Below are 13,624 nucleotides of genomic sequence, written 5' to 3' on the forward strand. Positions count from 1 at the left end.
GACAACATCTCCCTCATAAATGTCGTGTGTGTGCCTCCAGCTCCACCCACTCTGAGATCTGTCCTATCTCATCTGAAGTCCTGACCAAGACATTTTCTTTAAAAAAATTTGTTTTGGAAAATATTTTAGAGTTATAAATAAAAAGAAATTACAGAGCTCCCACATAACCATCAATCAGCTTTCCCATTGGTAATAGAACTGCTGTATATTATGAAAGCCAGGCAGTTGGCATTGGCACAATACGATGCCTGGGCAAGCACGTGGTAACATCCAGAACATCCTGCAGGAGTCTTTGGTAAAAGATGGGAACCCACTGCTCCTGAGAGCAGGGTGGTCAACAGGAAAACAGAAATTTTGAGGCTGAGCCACTTGTCTTTCCATAAACCTTGACAAATGGGTCCCACAACATCAGGGTTTTCCTGTGCTTTCTGTTATAGAAGAGAAAGTAAATCAAGGGAAATTGAAAAGCTTCTATTCAACTTTTTTCCCAAATGGGAAGAGGGTAATCCCATTTTCCAGGAACAAAGGCGGGAATACTGGTGAATTAAGGAAGCAAATTCCTCTCTAGTAGTACAACACTCATCTTTCCTTCCCAGCTACACATTGCTTCCCAGGTCCATTAAGAACTCTTGTTGGTTAATGATTGCCTCACATAACTGAAAACATGAAGGCAGTGTTCAAGCATGGGTAGATCCAAAGCTTCAAATAATGGTACTGGGAATCTGTCTTTCTCCATGTCTAGGTGCCTCTTTCCACTGTGTAGACTTCACACTCAGGTTGGTTTTCTTCATGTGGTGGGAAGATATCCAATGGCATCTCCAGGGAGAAATAGTGTGTTAGCACTAACACTTGCAATGAAACTCATAAGGCAGACTCAACGTTGTTTTGATCCTGGTTTATATGTCCATTCCTAAATCAATAAATGTAACCAAAGAGATGGATCACACTAATTGGCCTTTCTGGTACATACGAGAACACCTGCAGCTAGGAGTCTGGATCAGTTTCTTTCTTTTTTTTTTTTTAAGATTTTATTTATTTGACAGACAGAGATCACAAGTAGGCAGGGAGGCAGGGAGAGAGAGAGGAGGAAGCAGGCTCCCTGCTGAGCAGAGAGCCTGATGCGGGACTCGGTCCCAGGACCCTGAGATCATGACCTGAGCTGACGGCAGAGGCTTTAACCCACTGAGTCACCCAGGCGCCCCTGGATCAGTTTCACTTAAACACAGAGAGTAAGTGACAAGTGGTCAATGTCCCAGTGAAGACAGTTATTCCAGGATACACTGGATATGAACAGGTAGACATGCAAAAAGTCAGTACTGTCCACTATGTGCATTTATCTGCCGATCTCAGGCTGTGTCCCGGCAAGACTTTTTCTCCTTCCAAGGACTAATCTATGATTCTTCTCTCCCTTAGCCATGGGTCTTTAACCATGAGATTGCTGAAACCATATGCAGATGCCACAATGTTATCACTCTACATCTGTTTTCTAGAATTATTAGGTCCCCTTCCTGAAGTTATGAGAGGTGTATCTACTGATACACAATGTTACAAGTATTGAAAAATCCTATACTACATCTCAAAGCAGATGTCAGCACTTCTGATACATAATACCCTAGCAGAGGTAACAGACAGGCGAGCCAAAAATGAAAAGTAGATTCTCATACACTCTCTGAAAGGGCAGAGAGGTTAGATTGAAATTATTAGGTCGGATTGAAATTATAGATTGAAGGGACTAAGACTGGAAGAGAAGATAGAGTAAGAAGAGAAGATCCCCAACTCTGGGCCACTACAACTCTGGACCACTATATGTCTATCAAAGACACCTTGTTTGAAGCTCATACAGGCTCCTTGCCTTCTGACTCAATCTCAACCTTGCCCTGCAATTATTTTTTCAGCACAATTCTTCAGAAGTTACGTTTCTGACAAAACGCCAAGGGGAAGGGAGTCCTGATTTTTATTAAGATTTGAAGTCACTGGGCGCCTGGGTGGCTCAGTGGGTTAAGCCGCTGCCTTCGGCTCAGGTCATGATCTCAGAGTCCTGGGATCGAGTCCCGCATCGGGCTCTCTGCTCAGCAGAGAGCCTGCTTCCCTCTCTCTCTCTCTCTGGCTGCCTCTCCGTCTACTTGTGATTTCTCTCTGTCAAATTAATAAATAAAATCTTTAAAAAAATAAAAAAAATAAATAAAAATAAATAAGATTTGAAGTCACCAACGTTCCACACTAACTAGTAAGAGGGATGTATGTGTGAATGCACTCGTGCACACTTTCCCTCCGTGTCTCCCAGATCCACTTATTTCTGGTCCAGCTCTTTCTTCCATCAGATGGGGTGACTTGGCTCCAGTTCACATGTCCTTCATCTTCCCCCGAGAACAATGTGCTAGCTGTCACGTGTTCTTCTCGTGGAAAGGGAAGATGCACAGGCACCAAATCAAAATATGCAGTACCCCTGAAGACCTGGGCTGGAGTGAAACTGTTGCTACTTGCACCTTATCCTGCTGACCAAAGCAAAAAACATGGCTGAATCCACAGTTGAAGGGCTATTGATGTGATCTATTTCACTCTGACTTCTTGGCCACAGTTACTCATATCCATCCCACGTACAAAATATGCTCATTCCCATCCCAGGACATGGTCCCCCTAATTTCCATCCAATAATGGCATCAGGCTTTAAATCCAGGATCTAGTGATCATTATCAAGTCTATTGGTGGCTCCTCTGGATCCAGGACTCGTGAACTAAAACACAAATTAGCTGCCCCATACATCTGCCATATGATGACAAAACAGAAGTGGGAAAACCACAATACTCCCACTTGAGAAAGCTTCCTCCTTATGTGTGTAGGTGACATAAAGCAGTCACTGGTTTGCAGCAGCTTCAAAAATCACTCTGGGAAAATGTTGCTAGATGCCACAATTCTGGGGGTGGAAATGTTCCTTCACAAAGTTTCATTTCTGTTCTTCATGAGGAGCTTCTCAGCCCACTGTCCTGTGAGGTCTTGGTTCCTCCTTCTGAGATGTCTTTCTTTTATCAACCTTCCTGTCCACTTCTGAAGAAGACCTTGGAGAATATGACACTTGATGGATGGCCCATTTTCTCAGCTTGCTTTCTGCACACAGGAAGTTGAAACTTCAAGTCTTTGTATAATTTTTTTAAGCTTATATTGGCAACAGTTTTGCCAGCATGGCTTTCAAAACCATTGTGGCTTTCAGGGCACCTGGGTGGCTCAGTTGGTTATGCCTCGGACTCTTGATTTTTGGCTCAGGTCATGATCTCAGGGTTTTTGGAGCAGGATTCAGTGATCACTTACCTACAAGACCTAGTGTTCATCACAACAAATTCCCTCCTTAATCCCCATCACCCATCTGGCCCATCCCTCACCACCTCCCTCCAGCAACCCTCAATTTGTTCTGTATCATTAAGAGTCTCTTATGCTTTCCTTCACTCTTTTTTTTCTTTTTCCCCTTCCCATATGTTCACCTGTTTTGTTTTTTAAACTCCACATATGAATGAGATCATATGGTATTTGCCTTCCTCTGACTGACTTATTTCGCTTAGCGCTCTAGCTCCATCCATTACAAATGGCAAGATTTCATTTTTTGATGGCTGAGTAATATATATATATATATATATATATATATATATATATATATATATATGGCACATCTTTTTGATGGACATTTGGGTTCTCTCCATAGTTTGGCTATGGGAACATTGCTGCTATAAACATCAAGGTGAGTGTACCCCTTCAAATCTGTGTTTTTGTAAATTTTGTGTTAAATATCTAGTAGTGCAGTTGTTGGATCCTTGGGTAGTTCTATTTTTAACTTTTTTATTTTAGATTTTATTTATTTATTTGAGAGAGAGAGAGAGAGTTTGAGTGGGTGGAGGGCCAAAGGGAGAGGGAGAAGCAGATTCCCTGCTGGGCTCAATCCCAGGACCCGGGGATCATGACCTGAGCTGAAGGCAGACAATTAATCCACTGAGCCTCTCAGGTGTCCCTATCTTTAACTTTTTGAGGAACCTCCAAACTGTTTTCCAAGTGACTGCACCAGTGTGCATGCACTCCCACCAATAGTGTAAGAGGGTTCCCTTTTCCCACATCTTGATCAATACCTATTGTTTCTTGTGTTGTTAATTTTATCCATTCTGACAGGTGCGAGGTGGTATCTTCTCCTGGTTTTGATTTATAGTTCCCTGAGGTTAGTGATGTTGAGCATCTTTTCATGTATCTGTTGGTCATTTGTGTGTCTTCTTTTTTTTTTTTAAATTTTATTTATTTATTTGACAGAGATCACAAGCAGGCAGAGAGGCAGACAGAGAGAGTGGAAGGGAAGCAGGCTCCCCACTGAGCAGAGAGCCTGACATGGGGCTCGATCCCAGGACCCTGGAATCATGACCTGAGCCAAAGGCAGAGGCTTTAACCCACTGAAACACCCAGGTGCCCCTAGATTTTGGGTTTTTAAAAAAGATTTTATTTATTTATTTATTTGTCAGAGAGTGAGCAAAAGCAGGGGTTGCTGCAGGCAGAGGGAGAAGCAGACTCCCCACTGAGCAGGGACCCCCCCATCACAGGACTTGACCCTGGGACCCTGGGATCATGATGTGATCTGAAGGCAGACACTTATTGACTGGGCTACCCAGGTGTTCCAGTTCTTTCTAGATTTTGAATACTATGCCTTTATCAGATATATCATTTGAAAATATCTTCTCCCATTCTGTAGGTTGCCTTTTAGTTTTGGTTGCTTATTTCCTTCACTGTGCAGAAGTTTTAATCTTGATGAGGTCCCAATAGTTCATTTTTGCTTTTGTTTTCTTTGCCTCCAGTGACATGTCTAATAAGAAGTTGCTGTGGCTAAGGTCAAAGAGGTTGCTGCCTGTGTTCTCCTCTAGAATTTTGATAGTTTATTATCTTACATTTAGGTCTTTCAGCCATTTGGGGTCTATTTTTGTGTGTGGTGTAAGAAAGTGGTCTGGTTTCAGTCTTCTGCATGTTGCCATCCAGTTTTCCCAACACCATTTGTTGAAGAAACTGTCTTTTTTCCATTGGACATTCTTTCCTGCTTTGTCGAAGATTAGTTGACCATAGAGTTGAGGGTCCATTTCTGGCTCTCTGTTCTGTTCCATTGATCTATGTGCCTGTTTTTGTGCCAGTGCCATACTGTCTTGATGATCACAGCTTTGCAATACAGCTTGAAGTGTTGTCTCCAGTTTCATTTTTCTTCTTCAGAATTGCTTTAGCTATTCAGGGTCCTATAGACCGGGAATCTCCAGCAGTGTCTGCACCAACCTGTTTCCATCTCCTCAGTGGAATCATTTGGACCCAGGTGTCCAGCACCTCTGGCTGGGTTAGAATTTGAGCCCTGAATTCACTGTGTTCATATAAAGAGTTTGCATAAATTATGACCTCATGGAGCATTTTTATTCCTTCTCGTTTCCTGGATGTGGTTGGAACACAAAACCTGTAGGTCACATGAGAGGAAGGAAGGGAAGGGTTGGCCAAAGATGTCACCACCCACATCCAGCTTCCCTCCCTGTCGTGGATGAGACCAGAGAGGGGCTCCCAGAGCAGGCTGCAGGGCCAGTATGATCCCTGAATTCCTCTGCCTCCTCTGCTTTGGTAAGTCTCTTGGGCCCGTCTACTGGGATTAGGGGTGAAGGTGGGTGGAGAAAGATGGGACCACTCGAAATGGGAAGAGGGGCAGTAAGGTCTGCTTGTCTCCACTGATTGCTTCGGGTGTGTCAGAAACCCAGGGGGAGTCTTGAGACACACCTTATCGGTCAGATGTTCGCTGGTAGGCAAATACATTTCACGCCATAACCTGTCCTCTGCCTCTGTCATCCCTACTTACTTAAAATGTTATTGACTCAATATCCTAATTTTATTTTGTTTTATTTATTTTTCAATGTCTTTGAACAAGCACATTCATCTGAAGATGGGAATTTAATGCCAATAGCTTAAATTAAAAAAAAATAAAATTCAAATGAAAAACCAGGGTCACTTAACAAAAAATAGGTTGGTGTAAACATATATGCAAATTAAAGGAGGAAGGCATTAGGACAGTCTAGCCATGGGCTGTTGGCCATCACATTTCTGAGCCCATGCCCAGCTACTTTCCTATCACAAAGGGCAGTTGGCCAGAGACAGATGTTTGAGAAGGCTGATTTCTAGCCTAAGGAATTCTTTGTTGTTATCAAAGGAGTGGAAGTGACTGGAAAGGGTTTCAGCTTTCTGATGCCTTGATCAATGCTATAAAATACTGTGTCACTGCATCCCGTGAAACCATCTGTAGGGCCCCGTGGTTTGTATCCCACCCCGAGGGAAATACCACTCTGACCCTTGCAAACAGTCCTACGTGATGGGAATCAAACCCATGTTGATAAACGAGGACCCTGAGACTGACAGTTCAGGGTTCCTGCTCAGGGCTGTGCAGTGAGTGAGCAGAAACCTCAAAGTTCAAACCCAGGCCTGTCTGGATCCAAAGTCACTGCTGTTTTCACTTGGTCATAATGGGATATTAAGAATGGGGCATGGTGGGTCTTCAGAATGGGAAAGTCCCCGGGGTGAGTCAGCAAATGTTAGCTGGGAAAAGTATAAGAAGATGAAAGATGAGTGCTTCAAAATGTTCAGGGGCATTGTAGAGCTGGGGGCATCTCCGGATGTCGATCTGCTGGTGCTAAGAAAACCTGCTTCCCACAAAGAGGGACAGCATCATCTTAGCTTGATTGGGTCCCAGCGATGTGATTGATTTTCACAATAATCGCTGACCCCTATATTCTAGGGTAATCCATGGGGCTTTTGTTGCCTTCAGGCTGGTCTATCTGGTGAAATGAAGAAAGGATGGTATTATAAGTTTGAATCTTTCTACCAGCCTTGAAAAATCTGAGCCCTGCTTAAATTGGGACATCTCTTCAGTTGGCCAATGTGCTTTCTTGATTCTTACTGTGTTCCAGGGTGGTTTACACACGGGGGATGCTAAGGAGAACAGAATAGAGTAGCTTCCTTCCAGATGTTGACGGGACAGTAAAGCCTTGTGTCTCTCACAGCATGAGTACATAAACTCTCTTAAGAATTCAGGGGTCAGGTCCTGGGGCCATGGGAGGAGCAAGCTACACAGAACTTCTGGGAGAAGTGAGGAAGGAGCCAGGAGCAGAGCTGGAGCCACAGACCAGTGTGGGGAAATGAGAAGCCCCATATGCCTGACCTCCAGGGAGGCCCTGGGGGACGGGCTCTGGGGGGGTGCTCATGTCTCATGGACGGTTCTCTTGCAGGGCTGTGTGCTGGCCAAGGAAGCAGGGGGACTGACGGTGAGTTCCTTCAGACAGATCTTCCTTCTCCTTCACTCCAAACTCCCTGTATCACTTCTCTTTCCTTCAAGGGGTTTCCCGGGAGCAGACAAGGGCACCAAAACCCCGTCCTGATCTCTGCTTCCTTCCAGAGTCCCTTCCCAAGCCCTCCCTCAGGGCCTGGCCCAGCTCGGTGATGCCTCGCTGGAGTAATGTGACACTGCAATGCCAGACTTCTACCAAGAATGTCAACTTTGTTCTCAGAAAGGGAAAAGTTCCTTTGGAGTCTGTGCAATCATGGATTTCCACAGATGGGCCGGCTGAATTTCAACTCACTGACCTAAAAACCAACAGTGCTGGAGAGTACACCTGTGACTACTACAGACGGGCCCCCCCACACACACGTTCACAGCCTAGTGACGTTCTCCTACTACTGGTGACAGGTGAGGAGGGTGCCTCGAAGGGACAAAGGGTCTTCCAGGGACAGGTGTTGGGGGGGCACCAAAGGAGAGAGGGGGCAAGGGGAGACGGAGAGACACAGAACAGAAAGAGCCAGGGCTTGAAGGGGAAATTGCCTTCCTGCAGTCAGAGTGAAAAGAGGGTTAGACCAGGGATCTGTCATTTCCCCCACTTGGCGGGAACCCCTGCCGGGAGAACAAGGGTGGGTGGAGGACACAGAGCTTCTCCCCATGACCTTGGAGCCCTCCTTCTCTTTCAGGAGATTTACCTAAACCTTCCCTGCAAGCCCACCAAAGGGGTGAGGTAACCGCAGGAGACACAGTGACCCTGCAGTGCCAGAGGCCAGACAATATTTTTGCACCTGTAATGTTCGCTCTACTGAAGGAGGGAACGGCAGGGCCCATACGGGTCCAGAGTCCAGTAGGGAAGGAGACAGACTTTTCCCTCCGGACTGTGACAGTCAATGATGCTGGGAACTACAGCTGTGTGTACTTTCTGATGAAGGCTCCTTTCTTGACCTCACAGCCCAGCAGTCATCTTGAGATCCAGGTGACAGGTGAGGCGACAGGTGCATGACTCTTAGGACTTTTAAAATTTTAACTTATTTCTTAATTAAGTTGTTTTTATTTGGGCTATTTTACTGGCTTTCTCCAGTTTTGTGGACCTATAACTGATTTGTAACACTGTTAGTTTAAGGTGTGCATCCTTTTTTTCTTTTTTTCTTTTTTTTTTAACCGGAGAGCTTTTCTTCTGTTAATTTCGGATTCCTGTTCTCCTTCGCTTTCCCGATCATCTCCTTTTTAAATCACTCCTTTCCTACTTTCTAGTCTTTGGCCTTTGTTGCTTGGCCTTCTTGGAGATGTTCTCAGCTTGTTCTTCCAAACGACCCATCCCGCCCCCACCAGAGCCCCTTCTGCCACCCCGGGCGTCCCCGAGAGCGGTGGTCCGTCCTGCTGACGGCAACTTCATGGCAGTACCTTTCTCAGTCTTGGAACATGCTGCTCCCCGGCCGCCGGCTGTCGTGACACAGCTGCAGTATCTTCTAAACTTGCTGCTTCGTGGGAGGCTGCGCCCGCATCCTCGGCCTTGTGCATGTTTGCGTGTGCACTGTGGTCAGCAAAAGTTCTGTAGTTAGGACGCAAGGTCAGGGTGGGCAGTGCCGAGAGGTGCAGAGGGCATCCTGGGCCCGGTGGCGTCCTCAGGGCCTCTCCCCACTGACTCTGTCTCCTGGGAGCATTGTTGCTGATGGGTTCAGACTCGAACTCTGCGCTCCTGGCATGCGTGAGCTGGAGAAGTCAGATGCCGGTTCCCTCTGGGAACCAGAGCCAATGGTGAGCCCGAGCTCTTCTTGGGTGAAGCTGAAATGAAATGCACGGTGGTCCCGAGGCCCAGCTACTAAGCTGGAATTTTTTTGAGCTCACTGGTTGCACTAAGTCTTTCCTACGAGGAGGGGAGCAGACACAGCCCCTGAAAGACTTCCCTTCTCTGTGCGGCAACGGTGGGTTTTGGGGTTGCTGCTAAGCCTGGTTCCTACTACGAGGAGGAACAGTGCAGGAGGGCAGTGCAGGAGGGTGGAAATGAGATGATGAGCAAGGACAGGAAGGGGGAGCGGTAAGGCAGAGAGACTGGGAAGGAGACCAGGGAAGAGCCACTACAACTCTCCGGAAATCCCACGTTGTGTTGAGTGACGACAGCGTCAGGGGAGGTAGAGCTGAGCACTGACCAGGAAACACGAGCGGGTGCAGGACAGTCACACTGGACAGGTCCGCGTGAGAAGGAGGGATGCTCCTTTCCAGCTGCTGCTCATCCTCTCCTCTCTACCATCTCCCCCAGGGGCTGCGTCCCGGGACTACACCTTGGGCAACCTCATCCGACTGGGTCTGGCTGCCGTGATTGTGGTGATTATGGGGGCTCTCGTGGCGGAAGCCTGGTGCGGCCAGAAGGAGTCTCCACGTGGATCCACATAAAACAGCTGAGCGCCTCTCTTGTTTGGGCTGGTATCGCGGCCTGGGGCTCTTTCAACACCAGACTCCACCATGGGACTTCTTGTGGTTCTCAACATAGACACAGACGGCATTTTGGGTGGGATAGTTCTTCATCACAGGGGACTGTCCTGTTCGTTGTAGGAACACTTAGCACCACTTCTCATGCCCAGTAAAGAGAAGTTGAAACCCCAGTCATTGTGGAAGAAGATAGCAAGCAAGTTCTATCGTCCTTTTCCCAACACCCCTAGATGTGGAGGACAGGAGTATGTGGTGTTCCCCTGGTGGACAGCCTGTGTTTGGGGACCAGGAGAAATATTTCTTCTCTTCCTCCCTCTCCTGATCTCAGGTCTGTCCTTCTATGCATAGGCTCCACAGCTATCTGGGGGAGTGAGGCATCCTTGGTCAAGTTAACAGCCTGTGTGAGATTTTGGGGGGAGGTTTGGGAAGCTTGCAGATGAAATGTGACCTCACTTATTTCCTGACATTATGGAAGACCCAAAGTGGCCCCTGTGGGTGTCATCTAGGATCGAGTGAAGGCTTCTTGGACCCCCATATTGAAGGCTTCTTGGTGCTCAGGATGACAGAGATTAAGACAGAATCACTTGGTTGCAAAGTTGTTCATATCAAAATCAAAATTAATAAAGTATGTGGTACCAGCTCACTTTTCCTGGAACCAGGATATGGAAAATGTGGACTTTAACCAAAAAAACTCCATTCACACTAGTTAACTGTGATATAGCATTCCACAATGTTTTAGTAAAAGTAAAAGCATCATGACTTCTTGGTGTTCCATTATCAGAGAAACTTGAGAATAAATATTTTTTTACTTAAGTGTGATCTTGGTTTCAGAAATCAGAAGATAAAAACAAGTGGCCTGGAAAAGGATTTTCTGAACCGTGGGTTTATGTCTAAGCCATTGCAAGACATCAAAACTGCTCTCATAAATCATCCCTTGCTCCCAGGACCAAGCCCCAAAGCACACATGCTCCTTTAGGTCAAGAAAGATTGGGGTTCTCTTCCCTTGAGACTTCTGGTATATGAAAACTGAATAAATGCCAAAACAGTTACAAAAATGGAAGCATCTTTTGAAGGCTTTTATCTAGCATGCACACAACTCAATCCTATTTTGCTACTTACAAGTTAATGATCGATTTGTATACATGTATCGAGTCTTAGAGCAACAGTGTCCAGAAACTGGAAACTAGCAGTGAGATGTTCTCTTTCATTTAAACCTGAAGATGCATCTCCTTGTCTGTACCAATAATCTCCCTTAGAGGGAAACTCAAAACTGATATCCTTTCTTTTTCTTTTCTTACCTTTTTAAAGGATTTTTATTTATTTATTAGAGAGAGAGAGCACAAGCAGGGCAGGGACAGAAGGAGAATCAGACTCTCTGCTGAGCAAGGAGCCCAATGTGGGACTCAATCCCAGAACCCCAGGACCATGACCTGAGCTGAAGGCAGACGCTTAACTGACTGGAGCCACGCAGGTGTCCCTTGGAGGGCCTTTCTGAAAGTGAGACCCAAAGACACTGGTGACCACATCCCCACCTAAGCCTTGCTCAGCATTGTCTGTCATGAACCTCTCACTACAGGCAGACCTCTCTCCTTTGTACTCCCTGCCACCCTCCTCTCATCTAGAACATTCGCTTTTTTTTTTTTTTTTAAGATTTTATTTATTTGAGAGAGACAGATCAGAGGGGGAGGGACAAGGCGACTCCCCTGCTGAGCAGGGAGCCTGACACTGGGCTCCATCCCAGGACCCTGGGATCATGACCTGGGCCAAAGGCAGAGGCTTAACCAACTGACCCACCCAGGTGCCCAATCATCCAACATTTCAAAGCCTTACTGGAACCCCACAACCTCCGGGAAGTTTTTTTTACCCCGTCTCTGGCCCTTGGGTGACCTCCAACAGCACTTGGAATTTGTCTTTTTTTTTTTTTTAAGATTTCATTTATTTATTTGACAGAGAGATCACAAGCAGGCAGAGAGACAGGCAGAGAGAGAAGGAGGGAAGCAGGCTCCCTGTTGAGCAGAGAGCCGGATGCGGGACTCAATCCCAGGACCCTGGGATCATGACCTGAGCTGAAGGCAGGGGCTTGACCCACTGAGCCACCCAGGCGCCTGGAATTTGTCATTTTTATTCCTGATCTTCTTCCTTGCAAGTTCATCTTCCTGCTTAACCTAAAGTGCCCACGAGCTCACCGACCCTCTCCCAAGTCCAGCTAATGAGTTCAGCATACAGCAGGCACTCAGTCAGTAATACAGATCCGGACCTGACGCAAGGGAAGCACTGCGCTCGGGGACGGAGCGGTCCCCAGCCCTACTGTCTGCCAGAGGGGCGCTCGGCCGCGTCGGCCGCGTCCTGGGGACTACAAGTCCCAGCGGCCCGTGCGGGCCCGACCCTGTTCCCGTGGTGGGGGTGGGAAGGGACGCAGATTTGTCTCTCCGAGCGTGGCTCCAGCAGGAGGACATGCTGGGGACTCTCACAGGGCAGAGTCTGGGGCCGTTCGGCATCCCCGCGGATGCACAGGGCACCGTTGCTCAGTCCCGGCACCGGTCGCGGGACCGGGAGAGGGCACCTGCGCCCCGCGCGCTCCCAACCTGCGCCCCGCGCGCTCTCAACCTGCGCCCCGCACCGCAGTGGCTGGTGCTCGGCTCTCCGCCCCTCCGCCCCTCCGCCCCTCCGTCGGTCGTTCCAGCGTGCGCGCCGCGTACACCCCGGCGTCCTGCGCGTCTGCGCCGGCGGCAGCCTGAGATCGCGCTCCCGGGCGGCGGGAACCCGGCCTGTCGCGTCCCGGGCGACAGGGACGGGGAGTGGCGTCCCGGGTAGGTGAGTAGCGGCCGCGAGCTCCCCGGCGTGGCCAGGTGCGCGGGCGTTCCCGGGAGGACGCCGCTCAGCCGGCCCTGGGGAGCGCTCCCCGCGCCCTGGGGTGCGCCCCGTAGACCCGCCTGCGCTGGACCCCCGCCTCCGCCTCGCCGAGGAAAGGGGGGGGCGTTCCTGGGGTTCAGGTGCTTTGGGTGTAGCATCTCAATGGCGCCCTGAATATGCAAGGGGGTCTTTTCTCCTCAGAGCTTTCCCTTAGTGTAACCAGTTTAATACCAGTCTTAAGGGAGGGCGCGCCGGACATTTAGCGTTCCTGCGTAAATTTCATGTGTAACATTGTGTTGGATTACGGTGTGCACCTGTTGTTTTGATACATTTATATGTGGTAAAAACGACTGCTGCACCAACAGTGGTCCCGCCGTGTGATTACAAGTGTAATATTGTGTGTATTCATTCCGCCGTGCCTTGGGTCTCCGTGGTTTCTTTACTACTCATTACAGTTTTGTGCCCTGAAAAACGTTATCTAATCCCTGCATGCCCTGCTCATCACCCTTTACTTTGTCGTTTTACGGGTTTGACTTCTTCAGATTCCACATGTGTACGATAGCATACAGCACCTGTCTTTCCGTCTGACTTATCTGGCTTAGCACAGTCCATGTTGTTGTGAGTGGCGGGATATTTACCTTTAATATTACGTTGTGTATATGTATTACCTTTTCTTTTAAAGATTTTATTTTCAAGTAATCCCTACACCCAGCCTGGGACTGGAACCCATAACCCTGAGATCAGGAGTCGCATGCCGCAGGGACTGAGGCAGCCAGGCACCCCGGTACTGTATCTTTTTACCCATTCATCAGCTGGTGGGCATGGCGGTTGTTTCTGTATCTTGGCTCTCGTGAATAATGCTTCGATAAGCATGGGTATGCAGAGATCTCGTTGAAATCCTGTTTTTGTTTCAATTGGGTATATTCCCAGACGTGGAATTATTGGTTCATTTCATAGTTCTATTTAAAATTTTTTGAACATGCTCCATATTGTTTTCCATAATGGTTGGACCAATTCTCATTCCCA

At 47.7% G+C, this 13,624-nt stretch overlaps 2 protein-coding genes across 8 annotated transcripts in view; both read left to right on the top strand.

Moving 5' to 3' along the window:
• The first annotated feature begins 5,476 nt into the window (after positions 1-5,476).
• LOC116579301 (T-cell-interacting, activating receptor on myeloid cells protein 1-like) lies at positions 5,477-10,800 on the top strand. 2 transcript variants are annotated; one of them, XM_032324506.1, is made up of 5 exons: positions 5,477-5,616; positions 7,269-7,304; positions 7,436-7,726; positions 8,002-8,298; positions 8,570-9,569. In XM_032324506.1, exons 1-5 carry the CDS (start codon positions 5,583-5,585, stop codon positions 8,875-8,877), a joined length of 966 nt encoding a protein of 321 aa, XP_032180397.1. In that variant the 5' UTR covers positions 5,477-5,582; the 3' UTR covers positions 8,878-9,569. The 2 variants fall into 2 exon arrangements, with proteins under 2 accessions (XP_032180397.1, XP_032180398.1); XM_032324507.1 differs by lacking the exon at positions 8,570-9,569 and adding an exon at positions 9,576-10,800 and having other exon boundaries at positions 5,487-5,616.
• A 1,130-nt stretch (positions 10,801-11,930) lies between these two features.
• LOC116579305 overlaps positions 11,931-13,624 on the top strand; it is a 64,115-nt gene continuing 62,421 nt past the window's right edge. The window contains exon 1 of one of the 6 annotated variants that reach the window (XM_032324518.1): positions 11,931-12,559. The gene's annotated coding sequence lies outside the window, so the exon portion shown is untranslated. The remainder of the gene's footprint in view (positions 12,560-13,624) is intronic. The other 5 variants (XR_004281218.1, XR_004281219.1, XR_004281214.1 and 2 more) reach the window with 5 other exon arrangements.

The sequence above is a fragment of the Mustela erminea genome, chromosome 19 (genome assembly GCF_009829155.1).
Source record: "Mustela erminea isolate mMusErm1 chromosome 19, mMusErm1.Pri, whole genome shotgun sequence".
Lineage (NCBI taxonomy): Eukaryota > Metazoa > Chordata > Mammalia > Carnivora > Mustelidae > Mustela > Mustela erminea.